Source organism: Rissa tridactyla, chromosome 2 (assembly GCF_028500815.1).
Source record: "Rissa tridactyla isolate bRisTri1 chromosome 2, bRisTri1.patW.cur.20221130, whole genome shotgun sequence".
In the NCBI taxonomy this organism is placed as follows: Eukaryota; Metazoa; Chordata; class Aves; order Charadriiformes; family Laridae; genus Rissa; species Rissa tridactyla.
The window spans coordinates 51,140,207-51,165,438 of record NC_071467.1 but is presented as its reverse complement, the minus strand read 5'-3'; the positions used below and the strand labels follow the sequence as shown (position 1 = coordinate 51,165,438).

General features: G+C 39.2%; 1 protein-coding gene across 6 annotated transcripts; it reads left to right on the top strand.

Annotated features, from left to right (window-relative positions):
• IMPACT (impact RWD domain protein) lies at window positions 1–24,086 on the top strand. Of its 6 annotated transcripts, none has more exons than XM_054190560.1 (12): window positions 1–95; window positions 765–893; window positions 1,854–1,906; window positions 2,925–2,987; window positions 4,657–4,743; window positions 6,292–6,377; window positions 8,298–8,426; window positions 8,722–8,816; window positions 13,304–13,377; window positions 15,033–15,123; window positions 21,984–22,118; window positions 23,948–24,086. In XM_054190560.1, the coding sequence occupies exons 1-12, from the start codon at window positions 60–62 to the stop codon at window positions 24,017–24,019; spliced, it is 1,050 nt and encodes a 349-aa protein (XP_054046535.1). In that variant the 5' UTR covers window positions 1–59; the 3' UTR covers window positions 24,020–24,086. The 6 variants fall into 6 exon arrangements, with proteins under 6 accessions (XP_054046535.1, XP_054046534.1, XP_054046537.1 ...); XM_054190559.1 differs by having other exon boundaries at window positions 8,719–8,816; XM_054190562.1 differs by lacking the exon at window positions 4,657–4,743.
• The last annotated feature ends 1,146 nt before the right edge of the window (window positions 24,087–25,232 follow it).

The following is a 25,232-nucleotide window of genomic DNA, read 5'->3' as shown; positions in this document are numbered from 1 at the left end:
TCCGTGCGGCCGCCCGGTCTGTCCCCTCCCCGCCCCCCCTTGCCTTCCCTCAGGTACCGATGGCGGCGGGCGAGACGGAGGCGGCCCAGCAACAAGTGAGCGGCGGTGGGGGTGAGGAGGGTGAGGGGCGTCACGGCCTCCTGGGGCAGGCAGCGTGAGCGCCGCCTCGCAAGTGGTGGCTTTTAGGTGGCTTCTGGTGAAGCCCGGCCCTGTGAGGAGCTCCGTGCCTGGCGGCCGCCGTGCCGACCCGGCGGTGGCGGCCTCGACTTTATTCAGGCACCAACGGGAGACTGCACATTTGCACCATTTCAGGTGGCTAATTTCTAGGTGGCAGGTGGCTCTGCGGTTTTTATGGGAGTTTGCTATATAACTTCATCCGCTCTTCCTCGTTAAGAGCTAGTACCGGAGCCTTGGGGGTCTTTCACCTGCAGGGGGATGACCCCGCCATGAGCAGCACAGGGTGGGAGCTGCAGGGGTGTGTTGTAGCTGCACCATGTCACTTTGCTCACCTTGTCTCTGCTGAGAATTACAGGATTATCCATAGGAATGCAAAAGCTGGTGCGTGTACAGAAGAACTGAGCAAAGTTTATTTCTGCTGTGAATCGGGGCTGAATCCACAATATTTATGGCCTTCCAGCGTAGCGAATCTTGTCACATCTGTAAATAAGCTGTAGAAGAGCTAAGACTTAAAACTGTGATTAGCCCACAAGGCACTGGGCTGTGGGGGAGTTTGTTTATTTATTTTTGCATAATGCTTTTTCTAGATTGATGAAATCGAAGCTCTTTCATCCATATATGGTGAAGATTGGTGTGTTGTTGATGAAGATGAAAAAATCTACTGCATTAAGATTAATGATTGTCTGGATCAACCAAAATGGACCCTCTGTCTGCAGGTATAGTGGTATAAAAGAGTTTGGCGTAGAATTTGTAGTTGGACTGATGCAGGCAAGATCTTGTGCCTGCATGAAGCCCTTTTGAATAGGATTTGTTGTCTACTCGGATGAAGGAGCTTTTGGATTGGAGTCTGTGATAGACTTCTCAGTGATTGTTCATAGAATCTGTTGGGTTGGAAGGGACCTTTAAAGGTTGTCTAGTCCAATGCCCCTGCAGTAAGCAGGGACGTCTTCAACCAAATCAGGTCGCTCAGAGTCTCATCAAGCCTGGCCTTGAATGTCTCCAGGGATGGGGCCTCCACCCACCTCTGGGCAACCTGTGCCAGTGTCTCACCACCCTCATTGTAAAGAACTTCTTCTGTGCGTCAGTGTGCTTGTGACATTTTCAGTAGTTACATATCCTAATTCCACACTAGAGAAAAATTAATTTCAGTGTCTTTCTCTAAAGACCAATTTTTAAAATATCTTTTACATCGACTTTGTGTAGGGCACCGCTGCTGCAGTTGCTTATAGATTTGCTTTCTGGAAAGCATGGAGACAAAACAAAGTTCAGATGAACTTAACTGAGTAACTTGCTACTTTATGTTTACAGACCTCAGAACAATAAGTTTACTTAGTGGAAGAAGCACTGAGGTGTCTACTTAAGGAAGTGCAGTTCCACTTAAACAAGTCCAGTAGCCATGCATGCAGCTGCTTTCAAATTTCTTCTGCACTTTATTTTGCATGACACTTCATTCACAAAAATTGCACCATGAAATATAATATTTGTATGCATTACCATTATTGGAATCCTAAATAAAGACATTCATATTTTCTTGTCATTCTGTAACAACATAGCCAACTATTTTCTTCATTTGTAGCACTGATTGTAGTCCTGGTGCTCAGTGTCAGGGTACATCAGTAAAGCTCAGCTAGCTGTGAGTAGTCATCCAGTGAATACTTACCCTCAGTTTCTTTCAGGTGATTTTGCCGCCAGGATATCCAGCTGCAGAGCCACCTATTTATCAACTAAAGTAAGTGAGGTTTCTTGCTGAGAGTTGTATCCCTTCAAACATTTGTGTTTCCTTTCAAACATTTGTATTTCCTTTCTGAATTACCACTGTTAGTTGTTTACAGTGTAAGTTGAAGTTTAGTTGACTCCTTGAATTAAATTATACTGGGGATGGTGGACGTTTCAAACAAGCATATTCTATCCCTTTCCGCGGGTTAGCCTCATGGAGCTCCTCTGACACTTTGCTATCTTCACTCATGTGTAATTCTTGCAGCATTATTTTGTGGTGAGGCAGCAGTTAGACTGTGGAGGTATAGTGACTGCTGCCTGTTGTGTTGGGCACTGATGTCTCATCGCTTCCTTGGGTGTACCCCTCTTGTCTGGATCCTTGTTTCAGATTGCAAGGCATGCTTTCAATCTGAGCACTAACTCTTGTTGGGATGGAGCCATAGCGTGTGCCATTTTCCTGTTTTCCTTCCCTGCTCTCCCCTTGTCTCCTGACATGTAAACAAGATGGGAATGGAGATGTGTAAGCCAGGTCCCTGATTTGGATGACAGAGGGACCTGCAGGGCATGACACACAGCGTATCTACTGGGATTTGGTCAGCAGTATTGACAAGGCAATACAAAATAGTTCAGGTAAATTGGAGGCAAAGTTTGTATTTTAATATGAGACCAGGAGGATACAGGTTCAGAACTGAAGGGTCATTCTGAATATAAGAGGTACTATGGTGCTGAAGGAGTTGGAAAGGTAAGCTAATAATCCATAAGGTGACTCTTGAGTCGCAGTGGCCTACTGTGAAAAACAAGTCTGGCTTTCTTACCTGAGGCAAGAAAAGGCAGCCCAAGTTAGGAGTCTTGAAGGAGGACTGGGCAATCATGCTTTTGCCAAGATGTTTACAACTGGAATTTTGTTAAGTGGGAATGATTGGCTGTGTTTTATTTTGAAGGTGTTTATCACATTTCTATTAAAATGAATGTGTTGAGATGTTGTGGTCAGTGTATGCGCACAATTTTCATTGTATTTCTTTTCATTCTAGTGCTCCTTGGCTTCGAGGACAAGATTATGTGGAACTAGCAAATAGCTTGGAAGAAATATATGTGTAAGTTAGAGACTGTGGAATATAGTAAAAGGAGACAGTGTCTTTTCAGTTTCATGCACTGCTCAATGTATGTTTTTAAGTATGTGAACTAGTAGTTGTGAAGTGATTGTTGCAATAGACGTAAAACAGCAAGTTTCTTTTATAAATCAGTTAAAGATGACACGTATTTACTAAGCATTTTGCAAGAAAAAGTTGTGCTAAACTCTGATAAATTTCTTTTATATTGTTTAGACCTGGTGTTCTATAAGGATAGAAGTCTTCATTTTGACTCCTAATAGAATAGACTCCCTTTAGAATCTATGAGATTGCCTATGAATTGATGCTATAAAGTGTGAGATTTCTGTATCTATTCTGCATTTGAATGTTAAACAGCAGGATGTGAAAGCATTTGTGTCTTATAGCGTAAGTGGGAAAACAGTTTTTCTTAAAAGATGGCTAAGGGATAACTAGGTTTTAAGACAAATTAAACACATGTAGAATCTATTAACTAGAATCTGTAACATAGCGGACTTTATTATCACAGTGTGCAGCTAACAACAATGCATAATGAATGCATGAGAATAAATGGAATGTTTAGAAATACTCAAATTATGTGTTTTTGAATTGCTGTGAAATTGGGGTAGTAAATGTAGTAATTTTATATGGGTTATTTGATTCTTTTAGATCCCAAGGATAATATAAACTAAATTAAATGAAAATATGTCACAAGGAAGCACAGTCATGCCCAAAATACTGCAATCTGAATATCTTGCATAAGAAATGTTTTTTTCATGCCATAAAATAAGGAAGAGAGCACTTAGCTTGCATGAGGTTTTTTTTATCTAATTATTCAGCTACTTTGATTAACTGGGTTTCTGATCTAATTAAGCAACAGATAATTTAAGCAAGTAAAATTGAATCTGAAGTGTTAAAAACGCACAAGCATTTTAAATGAAAAGTCCTATGGGATCATATTAACCGCAGTTGTTCAGTGGAGCAAAAAGAACAGAGATTTTCCTTAACTCTGTCCAGATTCATAGGATTTGCTGGAGTCTCTGCCAGAGGTAGGGCTGCTGTAGGTGGGTCTTCAAATGTCCTGAACATCTGGCTCAAGCTGCCACGTGAGGACTGTGAGGAGAAATAGCATGGTTGTGAAGCAGTTTTTTCTTTTGCTTTTCTTTCCCCCTGCAGTCTAGTAGGCTGTTCAATTGTGCTTGTTAGATTAGTCCCTTGAAGCTCCGTTCTGTCTGTATCAGTTGCTGTTCAGAGCCCTCGCTGGTCTCCTGTCATTTCTGTTTGTTCAGCAGGAAATGAATGTGTTTGTACTTTATGCCATATATGTCATTTTAGGCTGTTCAAAAACCTCTGCAGTAGTCACTGATACGCACAGTGTTTGTAAAAGCTTTTTATCTATCCAATGTCTAAATAGTTATCAGATAAACAGAGGTGCTCTGCTTCGTTTACATTCTGTGTTTTACCAGGTTTCTAGTCCCTAGTGATCCAAATTACATAGTCCGTAATCTGAAACAATATGAACTATATTGTCAGTCACTATGTTTTCTTGAGGAGGTGGAAAAAGCACATAGTTGTAGATCACAAGTCTGTTTTGGGAGACCCAAAGTTCTGAAAAATGTAGCAAATGTTTGGGTTTGGTTTATTTTGGTTTTTTTTTGCTTTTGTTTTCCCCCAGGTATTCTTCTGGTAAGACTTTTATTCAATACAAACCTTTATTTCATGACTTAAATACAAGTGACAAGAAAAATAGCAGCATAGAAAGGTAACCTTTCAGACTAAGTGTAATTTGCAAATAGATAGAAACTGAAATGGTGTTATAGCTGAAGAAATTGCTGTTTCCTTGCACAAAATGGAGAAATCTTATTCGTTGTCTAATCTCTCTCATTCCATCATTAGATTCATACATAGAATGTGTAAAGTTGGAAGGGACCTTAAAGATCATCTTGTTCCAACTCCCCCTGCCATGGGCAGGGACACCTCCCACTAGACCAGGTTGCTCAAAGCCCCATCCTCACCATCCTTACAGTAAAGAATTTTTTCCTAGTACCTAATCTAAATCTACCTTCTTTCAGTATTAAAACAAATATAATTCTTCATGTATTAAAGTAGTGCCTCTGTATGATAAGAAGCAGCATGGAATCAGGGCATTGAATTGTTCTGGAGTCTGTCCACATTTTGAAGACAGAGCTACAAGTTTATAAATTCCTTATTTTTGCTTGAATATTTTTCTGAAAATATGTATATTTGCTGGAATTTCTGATGGTATTCAGCAATAGTGCTGTATATATTAAGCAAAGTAATAGTTTAAAGAAGTAATTTCATCACTGACATGTACTTATGTGGTGCCCCAGATGGTGGCAGTAAGAATAAAATTAATGGGAAACCATGAGTTAGCTACGGCCCTAAGTCTTTAGTTTTGCTTTTAAGACAAACATGCACAGTTCGTAAGCATACTGAAATATAATTGTGAAGACAACTTTTCAGGACACCATTTTAAATATATTTTGGGTTGTTTGGATTCTGCTGCACATTAAGGCAGTGTTTCTTAACTCTGAATATGCACATTAAAAAAACCTGTTCATCCCATCCTCCTGCAGTACCTTAAAACACACCTGTGCCCCCTGAGTAAGGACTCCTAGACCTAAATTCTTACCTTCCTGTCCTATAGGACTGCTTGTTACCCAAACTCTAGCATATCAGTCCCATGCTCCACGGTGTCTGCTGCCACTGACTTACTATCACGGTCCAATAAGATCAACTTCTGCTGTGTGTGCACCAACTGATGAGAGGAAAGAGAAGTAGAGCTGTTCCAAGGAAGAGGCCCCATCCCAAGCATTACTCTGCAACCACAGAGCAAATGAAGGAGCTCACCACTGGCCGTACAGTACTTCTTGTAAAAAAAAGCTGATCCAGAGCAAGCTCTAGGCCTAGACATCCTGGCTTAGTATTCTATTGAAAATGCTGAGGATTGTCCAGCTTACTCTTCTCGCAGTTGCTTTCCATTTCTTTGGTGGCCAGAAAATTTCCGTCAGTTGCCTGTTTTCCTCCAGCATTGATGCTTTTAATGTTAAAAAAAAAATTAAAAGAAAAAAAAAAGCAAGCCTCAAAGAGTATATAATGATGCAGATATTAAGTGTTTCACCCAGTGAACTACTGAGATAGAATGTTCCACAAACCTGTCTAAGCTCTTTATCTCACTAGATTATAATGTTCTATTTCTGCATGTCTGAAATCTCTGTGTTATTTGGTGTACTTTCCAAGTAAAATCTGCAAAAATGATTCTTCATTCACTGTGAGTTTTAACTTCCAGACAGAACCTTGGTGAAAGTATACTTTATTTATGGGTGGAGAAGATACGAGAAGTTCTGATTGAAAAGGCACAGTCGTCAGATCCAGGTATTTCAGAAAATACACAGGTTTTTCAATTTACTTCTTGTTCAACTGCAAAGTAAGACTTCATTACAAGTTAAAGCTTTATGCCCAATTTTGTACTGGATCTAAATAGCAGAAAACAACAGTCTCCAGTGTCATGGCTTGTTGTTTTCACAGAATCACAGAGTGGTAGGGGTTGGAAGGGACCTTCGGAGATCATCTAGTCCAACCCCCCTGCCAGAACAGGGTCACCTAGAGCAGGCTGGACAGGAATGCATCCAAGTGGGTTTTGAATATCTCCAGAGAAGGAGACTCCACCACCTCTCTGCGCAGCCTTTTCCAGTGCTCTGGCACCCTCACAGTAAAGAAGTTTTTCTTCATGTTGAGATGGAACTTCCTATGTTCCAGTTTGTGCCCGTTGCCCCTTGTCCTGTTGCTGGGCGGCACTGAAAAGAGTGGCCCCATCCTCTTGACACCCACCCTTTAGATATTTATAAGCATTGATGACGTCCTGCCTCAGTCTTCTCTTCTCCAGGCTAAACAGACCCAGGTCTCTCAGCCTTTCCTCGTAAGAGAGGTGTTCCATTCCCTTAATCGTCTTTGTAGCCCTCCGCTGGACTTTTACCATCAATCCCCGGTCCTTCTTGAACTGGGGGACCCAGAACTGGACACGGTACCCCAGATGTGGCCTCACCAGGGCAGAGTAGAAGGGGAGGATGACCTCCCTCGACCTGCTGGCCATGCTCGTTTTAATGCACCCCAGGATGCCATTGGCCTTCTTGGCTACAAGGGGACATTACTGCCTCATTGTCAGCTTGTCCACCAAGACTCCCAGGCCTCTCTGTGCAGAGCTGCTTTCCAGCAGGTCAGCCCCTAACCTATACTGGTGCATGAGGTTATTCGTCCTGACGTGCAGGACCCTACACTTGCCCTTGTTGAACTTCATTAGGTTCATCTCCACGCATCTCTCTAGTCTGTCCAGGTCTCGCTGTCTGGCTGCACACCTTCTGGTGTGTCAACCACTCCTCCCAGTTTTGTATCCTCAGCACTCTGTCCCCTCATCCATGTTGTTGATGGATATGTTGAACAAGACTGGACCCAGTACTGACCCCCGGGGAACACCAATGCTGACAATATTGGAAGTTTGTTGCGTATTTTGACAGCAACTTTGTGGTTTCTACTTAATACATCTAATGATTTTTCTAGGCCTTTTGAACACGCTATATGATCCCTCCGCTTTTTTTATTGAAAATACCTATGTTATAAAAACTGTATCATCACCACATCGTAGGCCCTGTAAATAGGAAATCAGATTGTGATATATTAACTTGACTGTATGGTAGATTCCCTCTAAATCCAATTATCAGGGCACTAACTGTGGGTGATATTTACTCTTTTGATATTGACTTTTTTTTGTATGTCCTATGCATGAAGGAAAAGAGGATTTGGGGAAAACCAGAGTGGTTGAAACATGTCCAGAGAGGTGTTTCAAATACAATGATTTTATAACCTCATGAAGTAGCATTGAACAACAGCTCTACGTTTTTCCCCAAATGACCAATAAATAACTGGAGTTCTTGTGAAACATCAGATTATTTTGGTCTTTAAATTCAGATTAAATTAATGGGAGCCTTGTAAATGTTTAATGGAAATGGTAAACATTATTGTTCTTTTCTTCTTAATTAGTATTGAAACAGAAGATATTATGAAAGGATCCCACAGTATGAGTATTTTATTCCTAATTCTAAGCAAGATTTTAGTGAATATGGGACTAAGAGTTTCTGGGTATTGTTGTAATTAATGTTCTTATTCTGCATTTCATAATTCTTAACAGCAAACTGATTTGAACTGAAAAGATAGATTTTTGAGAAAAAGAATTTGAAATTTTGTCGTACTTGTCTGACAAAAAATGTGTAATAAATTCTACTACTTATATCTTAATAGAACCAGATATTAAGAAAACCAGTGAAGAAGTTGATGAAGATGATGGAGATGATTTTCTTCTAGACTATCAGCCCATTCAGGAAGATTCAATTAAAATTGTAAATTACATTACATCTGAAAGTCAAGAAGGTAAAAAATATGCCCTTGTTAATTCTGATGAAATAGTTTAGAAGAGAGAGGCCATAAGATTCTGTTTTTTCACTCAGCTTTTGAGTAAAATTAATAACATTAAAATTGCAATAAAGATTAATAACAATCATTAAAAAACCCAACTCTTTTTTTGATGGTTCTGTATGTCATCTTGTGTACTTAACTTTGACAAATCCGTTGTTTTAAAGTTGGGGCATTTGTTACTTATGTAGCTATATACATTGTTTCAGTACCATTAAAAGAAAACAAATGCTTCCTTGTTTGTGATCAGTAGATGAAGAATTGCCATCCATACATCATGGAAGCCCAATCACAGATCGAAGGAGTACTTTCCAGGCACATCTGGCTCCTGTGGTGACACCCAGACAAGTTAGTAGAGATCAGTTTGACTCTTTTTGTTTGTACTTTGAGCATGACAAAATATTAGTGAAATACTTGGGATTAGCTGAATATGTCTGTCTGTCTGTCTGTCTTTGCATCTTTGTGTGATAATATTGTCTGAGTAGTTGTCAGTTTCTCGCTTTCACTATCAGTTAAATAGAAGTGGGTAGATATTACTATTCTTTACCATTAAGTGCATTAGACGTCAGACAGAGTAAGAATGTTGAAATTTGACTTTTGGATGTTGGCAAGTTTATCATAAGATATTTGGAAGCTACTGACTCTGCTATGCGCTACTTGGAAAAGGAATTAAAATGAGGTTATAAATGTTTTCCCTCCTTCAGAAAGTCATTCTATTGAAAAATACTCTTGGATAATGCATAAGTAAACCTTTATTGAGACCTAAGTGAGAAGAGTAAGCACACTTCTAGAGTTGTATCTGCCCACAACTAGAAAAAATACAATAGTTCCTGGCTCTTACTGGAACCAGTTGTGAATATAGACCTAGACAGACTGCTGTAAAAGGTCAGCCGCATTTTGTTTCCCATCATGCTTTCCCTCTTTCAGCAGTTTAACATGAAGTAAAGAAAGTATCTTTGTGTTTAATAATACAGTTTTGTTTTTTTTATCCTTTGTGGAATTTGTCCTCTTGCTTCTTACACCAGAATTAAGTTTCAGAATCCAAAACATTGTATGAAAATATGCCCTTCTGTGTTTGCTGTGAATTAGTCACTACAAGTTTGTTTTTTGCACCTCTCAGCTTTGTGTGGTTGGATTTTGTAGGCATCTATCATATTTTATAGACCTTAGGTTTTTGTTTTCTGGGCTAAAGACCCTCGGTCTATTTTGGTATGTGTAAAGTATACTGTAATCTTTTTGAGATGCAGACTAGAACTGTACACAACACTGAAGATGCAATCCCTCCAAGGATTTATAGAGTGGTGTGAAGAGTTTTTCTGTTTTCCATGTTCGGTTCCCAGTAATACCTTTCAGTTCACTTTTTTGACCTCTACTGAACACTGAGTTGGTGTTATCATAGAAATGTGTGTTATTACCCCAAGATCTCTTTTTGCAAATGCTCATAACTATGTTGGGGTTACTTTGTACATCACTTTGCAGCTATTAACATCAATCTCCTGTGATGATCCCTGTTTAGTGGGGAAAATCCTAGTCTTCTCATCTTTTTTTGTCATTAACTGAGAGTTAAACCTTGAGAGGATTTTCCTCTTTCCTTCTATCCAATAATAGCTTTTATTTTAAGAATTTTTGGTAAGGGATCTTGTCAAATATTGAAATTCCGGATAAGCTAGATCTACTATGTGCTCAGGGACTCTGAAAGAATGTTGACGGATTGTCAGGGCTTTGAGGCATATTTCTCTATACAAAAAGCTGTATCATTTTGGGCTGTCTGTGGTTTTTTGGGTTTTGCTTCCCCCTCATTACTCTGCTTAGTATGGACATAAGACTTGTTGGTCTTTAGTTTCCTGCATCCTTCCTGGAGTACTTTTGAGGTGTTGGTGTTGTATCAGTCACCTGCTGCTGCAGAATCAGTTTTAACTGGTAGGTTAGGTACCTTAGCTATAGTTCAACAGCGTCATACTACAGTTCTCTTTAAACTTTTACATAAATATGATCTGGTTTTGCTGACTTGTTTCTATTCATTTTATCAGCTTGCTCAGCCTTCATCTGTGGTAAGGCTCCACTATATCATCCTTGTCTGACCTTTTAAGTTCATATATACTGTACCTTCATCTAGGTTTTTGTGCTACAACTGTGTCTTCTTTAAGTTATTCTTTTATTTATATTATATTTATCGGCTGGCAGTACAGATCTCTGGTGAGCTTCAGCTTCTTATGTGTTTGAGGAAAAAAATGAGTAATTTTATTTTTATACCTTCAAAAATATGCTGGGCTTTTCACATCTGTCTTGTCATCTCTCTTATTTTTCTTTATCTGGATAGAACTTGAGCTTTTTTGAACACACTTTCAGCTTTTTTGAGCTGTTCTTTTACTGCTTGCCAAATGGAAGTAGTTTTCCACATTGTGTTAATGTGGAATAACTCAGGGTTTTAAAATACCTGGTACATTACCATTTTCATTAAAGTGGCACTGCACTTCAGGGGCTTTCTTAGCTGTGCTCAGTCCCTATGTCCCTGTATGAACTGTGGTGCTTTAGAAAGGGAAAAAATTGGAATCATTGGCTTCATGTCCTTTTCTCATTTTAAAAAAACTCGCACACTTCGATTATGATTTATGAGTAAGATTGTTCCTACTTATGAGGAAGTCTTTACCTACAGACGTGGGTTTCCATGTGTCAAGAAATAGTATTCATTTAAAGCAGGTTAGTAATTTCCCTTTTGTATGCAAAGACATTCTTGATTTCTTCTTTTATGACTTTTGTTTTTAAGACAACATATACTGAATAAACCTAGGAGTTTCCAGTCAAGACTTACTGGTATGTGCTTAGTATAAAGATAGAACAATTCCCCAGGTGTCAAATCCGTCTTGTTTCACAGAGTCTTGCTGTACAGTGTGAGGTGATTGGTCTTAAGACCAATCTGTAAAGTAAATCTGAAGTAAAGCTTTGGGGAAGCTTTACTGTGGTATGACTAATTTTTCTGAAAGAAAGCCAAAAGAGGTGAGGAATGGGGTAAACACTGCACCTGTGGTGAAAGCTAGCTTCTGTATCAGCTGAAGAGAATAGTATGTGCCCATAATACTTCATCTGCATAATCTATATGCTGCAATGATATTCATCAATATTTTAAGACAGTACACAGATTGCTGTGTAAATTCCTTTAATGAGTATTTTTAATAGTGGAACTTAACTTCCTGTGTAGTTTTCAATAATGATAGCCAGAGTAATATCATAGTTACTTACGTAACAGAACATGTTACCATAAACCTTATGGGGCAAAGAAAGTGATAGGTGTGTTTCAGGTAGCAGGCTGTATTTGGTACCATTGCTTTTTCGTATCTCAATTTGGCTTATTCTGGCATTTAAAATGTATGTGGTTCTTGGACTTGACATTGATTTAGTAAGGTGAGACTAAGAACTGACCTGTTGTTTAAGCATCTTGTGTCTTTTATGAGCAGGTGCCTCATTGACATGTAGAGAATTACATCCCTTAATTCCCATAAGCATGAATAATAGAGGGGAACAGGAGAAAAAAGAGGCTCAGGAGCTACAACAGAAAAAAGGATAAACTATTGCTTAGCTCTGAGATGTCTGTCTTGAAGGTTAATTGCTAATACAGACACATAATGAATCTTTAAGGTATGTTTTTAGAAGCCTGGTAGCTGACAAATAAGTAATATCAAAGGTGATGATCATTTCATATGCTTTGTACCCTAAGTCTGTCTATTGAAATGTATTTATGACAGTCTGTTAAGTTATTTGTCTTTCTTCAATATTCCCCTTTAAGGGAAAAAAAAAAAAGGAGAAAACAGATATCTGAAGCAATGTTCTCCATTAATAATAGTTTTTTCATTGAGGTGTCATATTTGAGGTGATTTTTGTAAGTTGAATTTCCGCCAGAAGAATTGAAAATAACACAGAATAGCTAAGACAGATATTAAATATGTATATTGATTACTCCTCAGAGACATATTTCTTTGGAGTGGAAGGTAATTTACTTGCCAAACGTGTTTTCCCAAGCTTTCTGAACTTCAGTAATGTTTTGCTCAAAGTAATATTAATTTTGTATTATATACTGAAACAATGACTTGATCAAAGCTCCTGTTTTTGCTAGACCGATTGGAAAGGGTTGAACAATTGCTAGCTTGTTCAATTAGAAACACAATATGAACTGGTATTGACAAATATTTTGAATTTGGCACTTCTTAAGAGCAGAGAGATGGACATGGTGGAAATATCTGTTTTCTGGGCAATACTGACACTTTCAGACCCATAATAGAACTTTTTTTATTATTATTATTCTTTCTGTGAAGTGGGAACTCTGGAAAAAAGTATGTTTGAGGAAAAAGGAAAAACTCGAAATGTAGTACAGCTTTCTTAACATGACATGTTTTTGTGAAATAGGTAGAAGTAGTGTGTAATGGGAAAAAGTATGTCAAATTGTGTTATATCCCAGCTTAATGTTATAGTTGAAAAAAGCAAGCAGGCGTAATTGATATTTAATATTGATTACAAATGTTTTCTAGGTCTTACTGTCTCTCTTATTTAGTAAAGCAATTTAACACTTCTTCATCTTCAGCAATAACATGAACGTATACAATGTGCAAATCCAAGGAACAGTTCTTTTCGGTATCCCAGAAAAATGATTTGAAACAAGCATGAGGGTACTGAGAAGGTGTTTCTTGAGTTATCACACTGAATATTTAGTTCATTTTATGTCAAAGTGTAAAACTGTTTCGTTATAGTATTAAGAAGGAGATGTTTGTTTAGCAGTGTTATCGAGATCATGTGTATGAAATCCCTGTTATAAAAGGAAGCTTATTTCTTTTTTTCTAAAGGTCAAGAAAGTTCTTGAAAAATTATATGAGAATAAGAAAATTGCAAGTGCTACCCACAACATATATGCATACAGGTGAGAGATGAATAGTGATTTTTTATTTTTTTTCAGTGTTCTTTGACAAATGAGTGCAGGACATGAGAAAAGTAAAATCCATCAAAGAAATTCCTTGCTATTTAATATTTATGGAAGTAGGTTTCTTATTTGTATGGTAAAGGTTTTAGGCTTTATTTTGAGTTTGAGGTCAAGAAAGTAGAATATATAGTAGGAAATATGTTAAGATAGTAAAGCAGCATTAGAAATAAAAAAAGACTAGAAGTGAATTTGAACATGTGTTGTTATACTTCGTATAGTATGTGTGAGCATGGAAATGCTACATCGTCCTGAATCAAATGTGTTTTCACTTGGATAAAGTACCTTTTTTTTCCACCAATCTTATATTTAGAAATAGCTGAAAATTTTTAGTTGAAATAAGAGTTGAAACAGAAAGCCTGATGCAGACATCTGGCATATGAAGTTTCATCTGAAATATGAGAAACTTTAGGGAAAATGAGAAACAGGTAAAAATGAGTTTGGCAGTGGTCTGTCTCTGGTAACTTTTGTGAATGTAGCTTATGTGAAATGAATTGGTCTCAGTCCAGATAGTGATGTAGGTTTTCTGAGAAATGTAAGTGACAGTAAAGGAATCACTTTCATTACTGAAGGAACCAGTCATTTGAAAAAGCATGTATAGACACTGATCCATTCATGCACATCCTGGAGTGATCCTAGTGAAACATGAAATGAGAGCAAGTGAAAGCTTACTTTCTTAAAAAGTCTACCTAAGTAAAAGGTTTTGGTAAACAGGGAATTTCTGTTGTTGTTGATGATGATCTGGCTTCTTTCATTCATGCTATCTAAATGCACTTCAAAAAAGCAACAGAAACATATTTATTGCTTCATATTTCTCATCTAGTATCAGAAGCCTCTTTGTCATTGTGTCACATATTAGCTAAGTTTGGAAGTTATGAAATCAATAGGTAACAAACAGTAGACCTCTGAGCATTACTTCTGGAAAATTACACCTGTGCAGCTGTCCTTTATATATGAAACAATACACCCCAAAGTTTCCTGGAGTGCCCCCTGAGGACAGAGATGCCACGAAGGCGAATTTCAGTTATAGTTTCACGCTGCTGCGGAAATATAGACCTATCTATATCAATATATAGATCAATATGATCTATATATGAACATATATAGATCAATATGATCTATATATGAACATATATAGATCAATATGATCTATATATGAACATATACAGATCAATATGATCTATATATGAACATATATCAATAGTATTTTTGTCCAGGTTCTTCCAATTTGTGAGTGTGTACCATGATTTGAAACTGTATCTGATAGAGTTGGTTTCAGCTAGGTGTAATTAATAGGCTAAAAACCTAAGGACTTTTCTTATTAGGCACTTTACGCTGGTAACGAGTCTGGAGTTAATCTGAAGTAACTAGAGTCTATGTAAAAGCTTTTCAAATCTTGTTCTACAGTACAGATAAGTATTTGTGGTTTACCCTAAGCCTCATCCTGTTTTCCTGTAAATGTCCTTAGTAGAGAAGTGGAAATGATACACGTGTGTATGAAAGATCTCTGAGACTTCATTAATCATGTCAAAATGTTAGTTGATGGATATTTTTTTAATCTATTTTATGTTCTTTTGTTTTTCTTTTTTCTTTTTAAGAATATACTGTGAAGATAAGCAGACATTCTTACAGGATTGTGAAGATGATGGGGAGACAGCAGCAGGTGGACGTCTTCTTCATCTTATGCAGGTTATAGAAATTAATCTTTACTTCTGGAAATCTTGAACAGATTTTAAAAATCACTACGATGTAAATAAACTTGTAGAAGATTATTTTAATTCTTGTGCTGCTCTTAGCCAAATAGATGATTGCTTTTTCAAAGGTGAAAGAAAAAACTCAGCATGTAGTAAATTGGGATTTACAGGTCTTGGATCATAGAAACAAGTAGTGTTTCATAGGTGGTAGTAATAGTTTGAACAATTTAAAAGATAAATAAGTTTTGATTCCTACGCTTATTGTGTGGTGTTAGGTATATAGAAAATGAAGATTGGAAGAAGCTGATTGACAGAGTGTAACAGCTGACCTATGCACAGCTTTTCATTTGATTTCCTCAAATACTCGTAATAAATGGGCACATATTGCTAGACCACTCTCCATCGTCTTTGAAAGGTCATGGGGAACAGGAGAGGTGCCTGAGGACTGGAGGAAGGCTGACATCACTCCAATCTTTAAAAAAGGCAAGAAGGAGGAGCCAGGGAACTACAGACCAGTCAGTCTCACCTCTGTCCCTGGGAAGGTAATGGAGCGACTCATTCTGGATGTCATCTCCAAACACGTTGAGGAACAGGAAGTTATTGGAAGTGGTCAGCATGGATTTACCAAGGGTAAATCATGCTTGACCAATCTGATAGCTTTCTATGATGTTATAACGGGTTGGCTGGATGAGGGGAGAGCCGTAGATGTCATCTACCTTGACTTTAGCAAGGCTTTTGACACTGTCTCCCATAACATCCTCATTAGGAAGCTGAGGAAGTATGGGCTAGATGAGGTGACGGTGAGGTGGATCGAGAACTGGCTGTGTGACAGAACTCAGAGGGTTGTGATCAGCGGCATAGAGTCCAGTTGGAGGCCTGTAACTGGTGGTGTCCCCCAGGGGTCAATACTCGGTCCAATTTTGTTCAGTATATTCATTAATGACCTGGATGATGGGACAGAGTGTATCCTCAGCAAGTTTGCTGATGATACCAAACTGGGAGGGGGTGGCTGACACTCCGGAGGGCCGTGCTGCCATCCAGCGTGACCTGGACAGGCTGGAGAGCTGGGCAGAGAAGAACCAAATGAGGTTCAACAAAAGCAAGTGCAAGGTCCTCCACCTGGGGAGGAAGAATGCTAAGCACCAGTATAGGTTAGGGGTGGACCTGCTGGGAAGTAGTTCTGAGGAGAAGGATCTGGGGGTCCTGGTAGACAGTAAATTATCCATGAGAAAACAATGTGCCCTTGTCGCCAAGAAGGCCAATGGCATCCTGGGCTGCATAGGGAAGACTGTGGCCGGTAGGTCGAGGGAGGTCATTCTCCCCCTCTACTCTGCACTGGTAAGGCCACAACTGGAGTACTGCATCCAGTTTTGGGCTCCCCAGTTCAAGAGGGACAGGGAACTGCTGGAGCGAGTCCAGCGAAGGGCAACTAAGATGATTGAGGGACTGGAGCATCTCCCTTATGAGGAAAGGCTGAGAGAGCTGGGACTCTTTAGCCTGGAGAAGAGAAGGGTGAGGGGAGACCTTATTATGGCATATAAGTATCTAAAGGGTGGGTTGAAGGAGGATGGTGCCAGACTCTTTTCATTGGTTCCCAGCGACAGGATGAGGGGCAATGGGCACAAGTTAGAACATAGGAAGTTCCATTCAAATACACGGAAAAACTTCTTTACAGTGAGGGTGACAGAGCACTGGAACAGGCTGCCCAGAGAGGTTGTGGAGTCCCCTTCTCTGGAGATTTTCAAGACCCGCCTGGATGCAGCCCTGAGGGATGTGCTCTAGGCAATCCTGCTTTAGCAGGGGAGTTGGACTAGATGATCTCTAGAGGTCCCTTCCAACTCTGAAGTTTCTGTGATTCTGTGATACTTGAGCTTGCGGAGTAGAGCTTCAAATGCAAAAGGTAGAGGGAGTGAAGGTGTTAAGTTATTTTAATCATTTAATCTGTTTCCTCATGCTCTTTCCAGTTCTGGGTTCTTAGCCCTCATACTCATGTATATTTTAGTTTTCAAGTGTTGAAATAATATGCCCTCACCAAAGTTGCTACTAAACGTGAATTGAGACTGATAAATTTTCATTCACTGGCATGATGCAAGCCCTAGTAAAACCATAAATAAAATACTATAACTACAGGGGACAGCTGGGTACATCTTATGCAGTGCCTCAAGTTACATAGCTGTACCAGCACACTAATTATTGTTTTTAATTTTGATTTTTAGATTGATGTCCTCTTCACAGCAAGGGTTTTCTTTTCCCAACCTTTGCTTGCGTGCATATTCTGTTGCTTAATGTGTTGTACTCTTATTCCTGGAGACTATTTTAAAGCTTTTTTTTTTTTTAAATTTATTTCAAAGCTTTTTTGTTTTTCTGAAAAAAAAATTAATTGATGGAAATATTTTGACATATTTCATTTAGAACTTTTTGAAACTGCCTAAGTAACTGATACGTGACTTGGGAAGGAAAACTTACTTTATGTAACATTGGCAAGTATATATGCGCACTGTGAAAACATTATTGTAATAAAAATAATGTAAAGAAACAACTCTGTAGTTACTGTACCTCAATTTGTTCTGAGCTTATCAGCTTTTTCTCAGCATGTTAACATATGCTTTTGAAAATTGTCAGGTTTAAAATGTCTAGACACTTAACATTCCATAAAAATCCAGTCTAGAAAGTGACATGAAGTTTCCCCTTTCAAATGTGAATGTGTCTAAATCATATGATCAATGATCAAAAATGATCAGAGGGCTGGAGCCCTGCTCCTCTGAGGACAGGCTGAGAGAGTTGGGGTTGTTCAGCCTGGAGAAGAGAAGGCTCCAGGGAGACCTTGTTGTGGCCTTTCAGTACTTAAACGGTGCTTATAAGAAAGATGGGGACGAACTTTAGCAGGGCCTGTTGCCATAGGACAAGGGGTAATGGTTTTAAACTAAAAGAGGGTAGATTCAGACTAGATATAAGGAAGAAATATTTTATGATGAGCATGGTGAAACACTGGCACAGGTTGCCCAGTAGATGCCTCATCCCTGGAAACATTCAAGGTCAGGTTGGACAGGGCTCTGAGCAATCTGATCTAGTTGAAGATGTCCCTGCTCATTGCAGGGTGGTTGGACTAGATGACTTTTAGAGGTCCCTTCCAACCCAAATCATTCTAGGATTCTGTGATGTGGTTCATATCTCTCTATCTGTAGTCCTGGTTACTGGGAATGTTTTTGTTTTGGAAGAGCACTGCTGTAGGGATCAGAAAAGTGCAATTTTCACCCATAGGAAAAGATTAAAATGGTTTATGGGCTGATTTCTAGATGTTCATAGGTCTCGTAGTTTTTCTGTTATAAGCACTTAGGACATATGATACATGCAGCATGGGCAACAAACAGGAGGAGCTGGAAGCCATTGTGCAGCAGGAAAGCTATGATATAGTTGCAATCATGGAAGCGTGGTAGGATCACTCGCAGAACCGAAGTGCTGCAATGGGTGTCTATAAACTCTTTCAGATCACAAAAAGGTATCTGGCTACTGTGGTAAAAGACAATAAAAAAGTGTTTCTGTAAATACATTAGCAACAAAAGGAAGGCTAAGGAGAATCTCCATCCTTTATTGGGTGTGGGAGGAAACATGGTGACAAAGGATGAGGAAAGCGCTGAGGTACTTAATGCCTTCTTTGCCTCAGCCTTTAACAGTAAGACCAGTTGTTCTTGGGGTACCCAGCCCCCTGAGCTGGAAGACAAGGGATGGGGAGCAGAATGAAGTCCCCGTAATCCAAGAGGAAATGGTTAGCAACCTGCTACACCACTTAGACACACACAGGTCTATGGGATCCACCCAACAGCACTGAAGGAGCTGGCAGAAGTGCTCACCAAGCCACTTCCCATCATTTATCAGAAGTCCTGGCAAACCAGGGAGGTCCCGGTTGACTGCAGGTTAGCAAGTGGCCCATCCACAGGAAGAGCCAGAAGGAGTATCCAGGGAACTACAGTTCTGACCTCGGTGCTGGGGAAGGTTATGGAGCAGATCATCTTGAGTGCCATCATGCGGCATGTCCAGGACAACCAGGTGATCATGCCCAGTCAGCACGGGTTCATGAAAGGCAGGTCCTGCTTGACTAACCTGATCTCCTATGAGAAGGTGACCTGCCTAGTTGATGGGGGAAAGGCTGTGGATGTTGTCTGCCTAGGCTTTAGTAAAGCTTTGGACACTGTCTCCCACAGCATTCTTCCGGAGAAATTGGCTGCTCAGGGCTTGGATGAGCGTATTCTTCGTTGGGTAAAAAACTGGCTGTATGGCCAGGCCCAAAGAATTGTGGTGAATGGAGTTAAATCCAGTCACAATTGATGTTCCCCACAGTTCAATACTGGGGCCAGTTCTGTTTATTATCTTTATCAATGATCTGGACGAGGGGATTGAGTGCACCTTCAGTACCTTTGCAGATAGCACTGAGTTGGGCAGGAGCGTCGACCTGTTTGAGGGTAGGAAGGCTCTACAGAGGGATCTGGACATGCTGGATTGATGGGCTGAAGCCAATGGTATGAGGTTCAACAAGGCCAAGTGCTGGGTCCTGCACTTGGGTCACAACCCCATGCAGCGCTACAGGCTTGGGGAAGAGTGGCTGGAGAGCTGCCTGGCAGAAAAGGACCTGGTTGACAGCCAGCTGCATATGAGCCAGCAGTGTGCCCAGGTAGCCAAGGAGGCCAACAGCATCCTGGCTTGTATCAGGAACAGTGTGGCCAGCAGGACTAGGGAAGCGATCGTCCCCTGTACTCAGCAGTAGTGGGGTCACACCTTGAGTAATGTGTTCGGTTTTGGGCCCCTCACTACAAGAAAGACATTGAGGTGCTGAATTGTTTCCAAAGAGCAAGAAAGCTGGTGAAGGGTCTGGAAAACAAGTCTTATGAGGAGCAGCTGAGGGAGCTGGGGCTGTTTAGCCTGGAGAAAAGGAGGCTGAGGGGAGACCTTATCACTTTCTACAACTACCTGAAAGGAGGTTGTAGCGAGGTGGGGGTCAGCCTCTTCTCCCAAGTGACAAGCGATAGGACTGAGAAGAAATGGCCTCAAGGTGCACCAGGGGAGGTTTATATTGGATATTAGGAAGAATTTCTTCACCGAAAGGGTTATCAAGCATTGGAAGAGGCTGCCAAGGGAAGTGGTTGAGTCGCCATCCCTGGAAGTATTTAAAAGACGTGTAGATGTGGCACTTAGGGACATGGTTTAGTGGTAACTTGGCAGTGCCAGGTTAATGGTTGGATGCGATGATCTTTTCCAACCTAAATAATTCTATGATATGGGCTTGAAAATTAGGTGGTTTAATACAGTTACTGTTGCTGTACTTAGAGGTCTTCTTTTGCAATAGAAATCTTATCTTGTTTCAGATAAACTGAGCACTTCAGTCAAGATGGTACTTTCCAGTTACAAGAAACTATTTTAGATTAATTCTTTCGAACTTGAAGTTACAGTTAAAAATTTCCCAACTCTGCTTGGCATCCTGTTTACTGTGAACAGTTGCTATACGTAGATTTTATGGCTGATGTGTAAATGTAGAGTAGAAAGTGCCCGTCACAAAACCTGCCCCAGTCCTTCTTTCCTTTTTTTTTTTTTAACATTATCCTTTTAGTTTTAAAATTCTAAGAATATTTCTGTTTTCATGAGCAACGATAGAATCTTCTAATGGTGGTGTTCAAATTAATCAAATAGATGTATTTTTCTCCTTGACAACTAATTGTTGTTGGCATGCTTTATTAGTAGCTATCTCTTGAGGGATTTTTCTCGCCTCCACCAAACCACCCTGATACTTGCAGACCACAGTGTTTTTGCTCAGCCTTATGCAAATAAAGCTGTGTTTGCTCTGTCTGGCTCCAAGCCACCTGCGTGTGTTACTGTAGTACTGTGCAGGGCTTAAAAGAAAGCTGTTTGTAAGTGAAGACCAGAGATTTCAGATGCCTTGGTTTGAGGGACAAATTCATGATCATGGTCACTAATCATGCAAGACTAATTTAAGCAAAAATGCTAACTGGTGATTGTCACTACATGTTTCCATGCAATAATGTATATCTTATATTTTGACAAGATGTGTGTTTCTCTTGTGTGCATTCCCTGTGCTAGTAGTGTTTGCTGATGATGGGGAGATCTTGAGCACAGAATTGCTTTAAGACAGAATAAATGCTAGTTTTCAAGTCTTGTCAAGTCACATTTAGATTTTGTGAAAAGCAAAGCTGTTGAAGGCCTTCCCTGTTTCTTGCCTTTAATAAAAGTAAAAGAAATCATCGCTTTGGTTTAACTCTCTACTTGATTTTTGTTACAGTCCTAAAAAAGCTATATAAAGGTTGTTTAGTTCTTTCTATCCTAATTGCTAATACAATTATTTCACGTTGTGTGAACTTTCCCTATGCCTTTTTGAATTTAGAAAGCAACTGCTTGGCTGTAAAGGACTAAGACTCAAACCTGGAAAATGCAGAGATTTTTATTTATTATCCAAGTGCTGTTGCTAGGTCCTGCACATGCAACAGTGCTAGCTTATGGCATTTTAGGCATCCATATGCATAATGCCTGTCCCCTGGCTGTTATTAGCCTCATCCACCAACGCTTCCAAAAATGTGGATGGACAACCTGCTTAGTGACAGAGGTTCTCTGGAAATAGTAATTCATCGTATCAAAGAATACTAAATGTAAGTCACTAATTTTCCGTTTAAGTAATGTCTGAAGCCTTTGACACGTGAATGAGCAACTGTAATGCACATGAAATAGCTTTGCGCCCTTTCGGAGGAATATATTGACTCATTTTTCTTTGAATTTAGCTTTGGATAGGAGCTTGGAGAGGGAAACTTACCCTTACTTTTTTTTTTTTGTTTGTTTTGTTTTAAAAAACAGATTTTGAACGTCCACAATGTGTTAGTTGTGGTATCCCGCTGGTATGGAGGTATTCTCTTAGGACCAGATCGTTTTAAACATATAAACAATTGTGCAAGAAATATACTTGTGGAATATAACTATGTACATTCAGTGGTAAGTTTCTGCCTCTTACAATGAAGGCGTTTGTATGTGAACTTGTGTAAATTGTCACTGTTAGATAAAGCCAGAAGAAAAGTAATACTACCTGTGTCAAGCACTGGTTGCTTTGATGCACTGATGGTATGCATAGTATCAGTGCAAAGACTTCCAAAGAACTTCCAAAGATGTTAGTGACCTGCTTTCTAAGTGTGAGGTGTGCCATAGAAGGGTGGCAGCAGTTGAGGACATTGGTCCAGAACCCAAATTTGAGGTTTGGGGGAGGATGGGAAGGGGAAATGCCTCTTTCTGTGTGTTCGGAAAACTGGAAGTTGCTGCTTCTCATGCTTACCTTTGCCACCAGTTCTAGTGGCTCAGGCAGACACTGAGCTTGGGGATAACTGTAACTAGTAGGCATTTTAAACATTGAAAGTTTTATTGGACCCAAAGAAGTTTTCAGAAGTATAGGTGATAGGCACCATTTAAAAAAAAATCTAGACTAGAAGAATTCAAAGAAAGTAGCATTAACTGTTACAGAAAAGATTAAGGGAAAAATGTTTCAAGGGAGCTTAAATGACTGGGGAGGCAAAGTTCCAAATGTCTTTAAAAGGCATTTCGTAGAAGACTTGGGTCATTTAATCATCTGATATTCTTGGTTTTCAACTTTTCTTCATCCTCAGAACAGCATATTACATGTGTCTATGTACAATATAGTATGTAATTGCTAACAATAGAAAGCTTAAGACAATTGGAAACAATTACTAATGGATACTTGAAAAAGTACACAACTGTCAGTTTTCATTTTCATATGAAAGTATGTAAGATTGCTGTGGCTGAAAGCTGAGCAGTCTTCCCCATTTCTGCCCCTGCACTTTTCAGTTATTTGCTTTTTGCATTTTAGAAGTGCTTGGATGTACTTATTGATTTACCTTCTTGGCAATTTATCAGTATTCTCTTACTTGAAAGCATTGCTCACAAGATAAAAGGAAACTAACAAGACTTTTAAGCATTAACCCTCTAGAAAAGGTTTAGTACCAAAAATGATTTCTTTTTTTTTTCTTTTTTTAACAACTTAAGTTAGACTGTATTTCTTTATTGTGTATTAACAAATGTATTTTGTTACCAGTGTCCATCAGAAAAATGACAGATGGAACTTATGGTGATTACTATTCTAATGCCATAGATGTGGCTAGTGGAAGAAGTATTCTTTTCGCTAACTCTCTTAGAGTCCGTTTCCCTCCCATGTGCAAAAGGTAGAAGGGAATAGATTAAAACGTCCCAGATTCTGGCATATGTAGTGGCAGATTCTTTCACCATTTTGGGGAGTGCTTGCGATGAATGCCCACTGAAGAAAAGTCTTGTTTTTCAGAATTTGACAGTCAGAGCAAGCTGTACGTTACAATGTTGACCCAGCAAAATTTTGTTTTTCCCTGTGTAGGTTTGTTTCATTTAGGGACACAGTTTTAATGCACTGGTGTACAGTATATCTCTTGATAAGGCCACATCCACACTAGATGGAGTTTTGCAATATAGTGTAGAAGTATTCCTATGATGGTAACCTCTTCCTTGAGTGGAAATGCCTTAGATTATTTTTATATTATATGCTTCTGTTGGCATAACTATGTCTATAATTTTATCATTGCTGAAGGCGGAAGTTTTTAAATAGCAAGATAAGCAGACAAATTAATGAAACTGAGTGGACAAATATTATACAATTCAAAACTTTCATAAATCCCAGTGAACTATGAACACATTTCATATTAAGAATAATTTTGGTGACCTTGAGAGAATACTTAAGGTACAGAAGAATGCTGTTTAAATTTTGAAATGCTTGTTTTTCATTTCAGGAAGAATCATCCAAACAAGCAGGAAAGAGCAAAAAGATAAGGAAGGACAACAAGAAGAGAACAGAACACTAATTTATTTTTAAAAAATATAGAAGATTATTTTGCACATATTTATACAAAGAAAACGTGGACATTATTGCCTTATCCAATACAACAGACATTTTGTATTCAAAAGAGAATTCAGTAAATCTATAGATATATTTTCATCTTGTTCTGTGATTTCTTCTGCTGTTCTGAAGTAGATCTTCGACACAAGTTTTCTGTATTCTCATACATTTTAGCTCCTTGTTATGAGGACTTTGTAACACTTGGAACCATCTCCCCATCCCACCTCCTCCCACCCGACGATGGATGACTAATTTAAAATGCGGTTTACTTATCTTCTCCATTCCTGAGTTCGAACTCAAACACCTGTCTTGTATTAGTAGTTGAATTCCCTAGTTTGTTGTATTGAGGGAGGGACCGGAGTCATTCATAGGCAAAGTTACTTACGAAGTTTTAGATTTTCTATACCTAAAAGGAAAGCGTATGGCCCAGAGCCTGGTCCTGCTGATGCAGTTCTTGATCATGCTAGATAGGGCCGGCCTGGTGACATAAGAAAGACTGAACGTGGGTGATGAACTAACAAATGTGAAGAAATTACTTCAAGATTTCTTTGAGGATTGTTCTGTAAGCGTCAGGAGTCTAGAAGCCTGTTAGAAAGCTGAACGTTGAGTGTTGTATAATTAAAGGAACCAGTGATTTCAACAAAGAATATGGGGATTTTGAAATCAGACTGTTACAGCTAGTGGTGGACATTAGTAAACATTCTGAAGTGACTTCCATTGGTGTAGAGCAGGAAAAAACAAGTGTTAATACTATGATCACAAACACTTGAATTTTCTACTCTTTTCTTAATACCTTCCTAACTTTTCTCTAATGCATTACAAAAAAAATTAACAGAAAAACATTACTAGCTGAGTCACAGGTGCTTTCCTAGGTCAGGTACACCTTATATAATTTACTCATATAGTAATGTCAGGGCTGTGACTATTTAATGACATTTCTCTAGTGGCACTTGCATAGTTTAAAGGTGTATTTGTAAGACTAGCTTATTTGGCCACCAGTTCTGTATACATCTTTTTGCCAATATGTTCTTATACTGAACCGTTCGTTATATTTCTACGGTAGAGGTACCCCAGAAAACCTTTCCCAGGGCAAACTTCATCTAATCAAAGTAACTACTCCAGAGTTTGATACAGCAACAGAGATATGCCTTAAGAATTTCAGTGGCTTTAAAAGTACC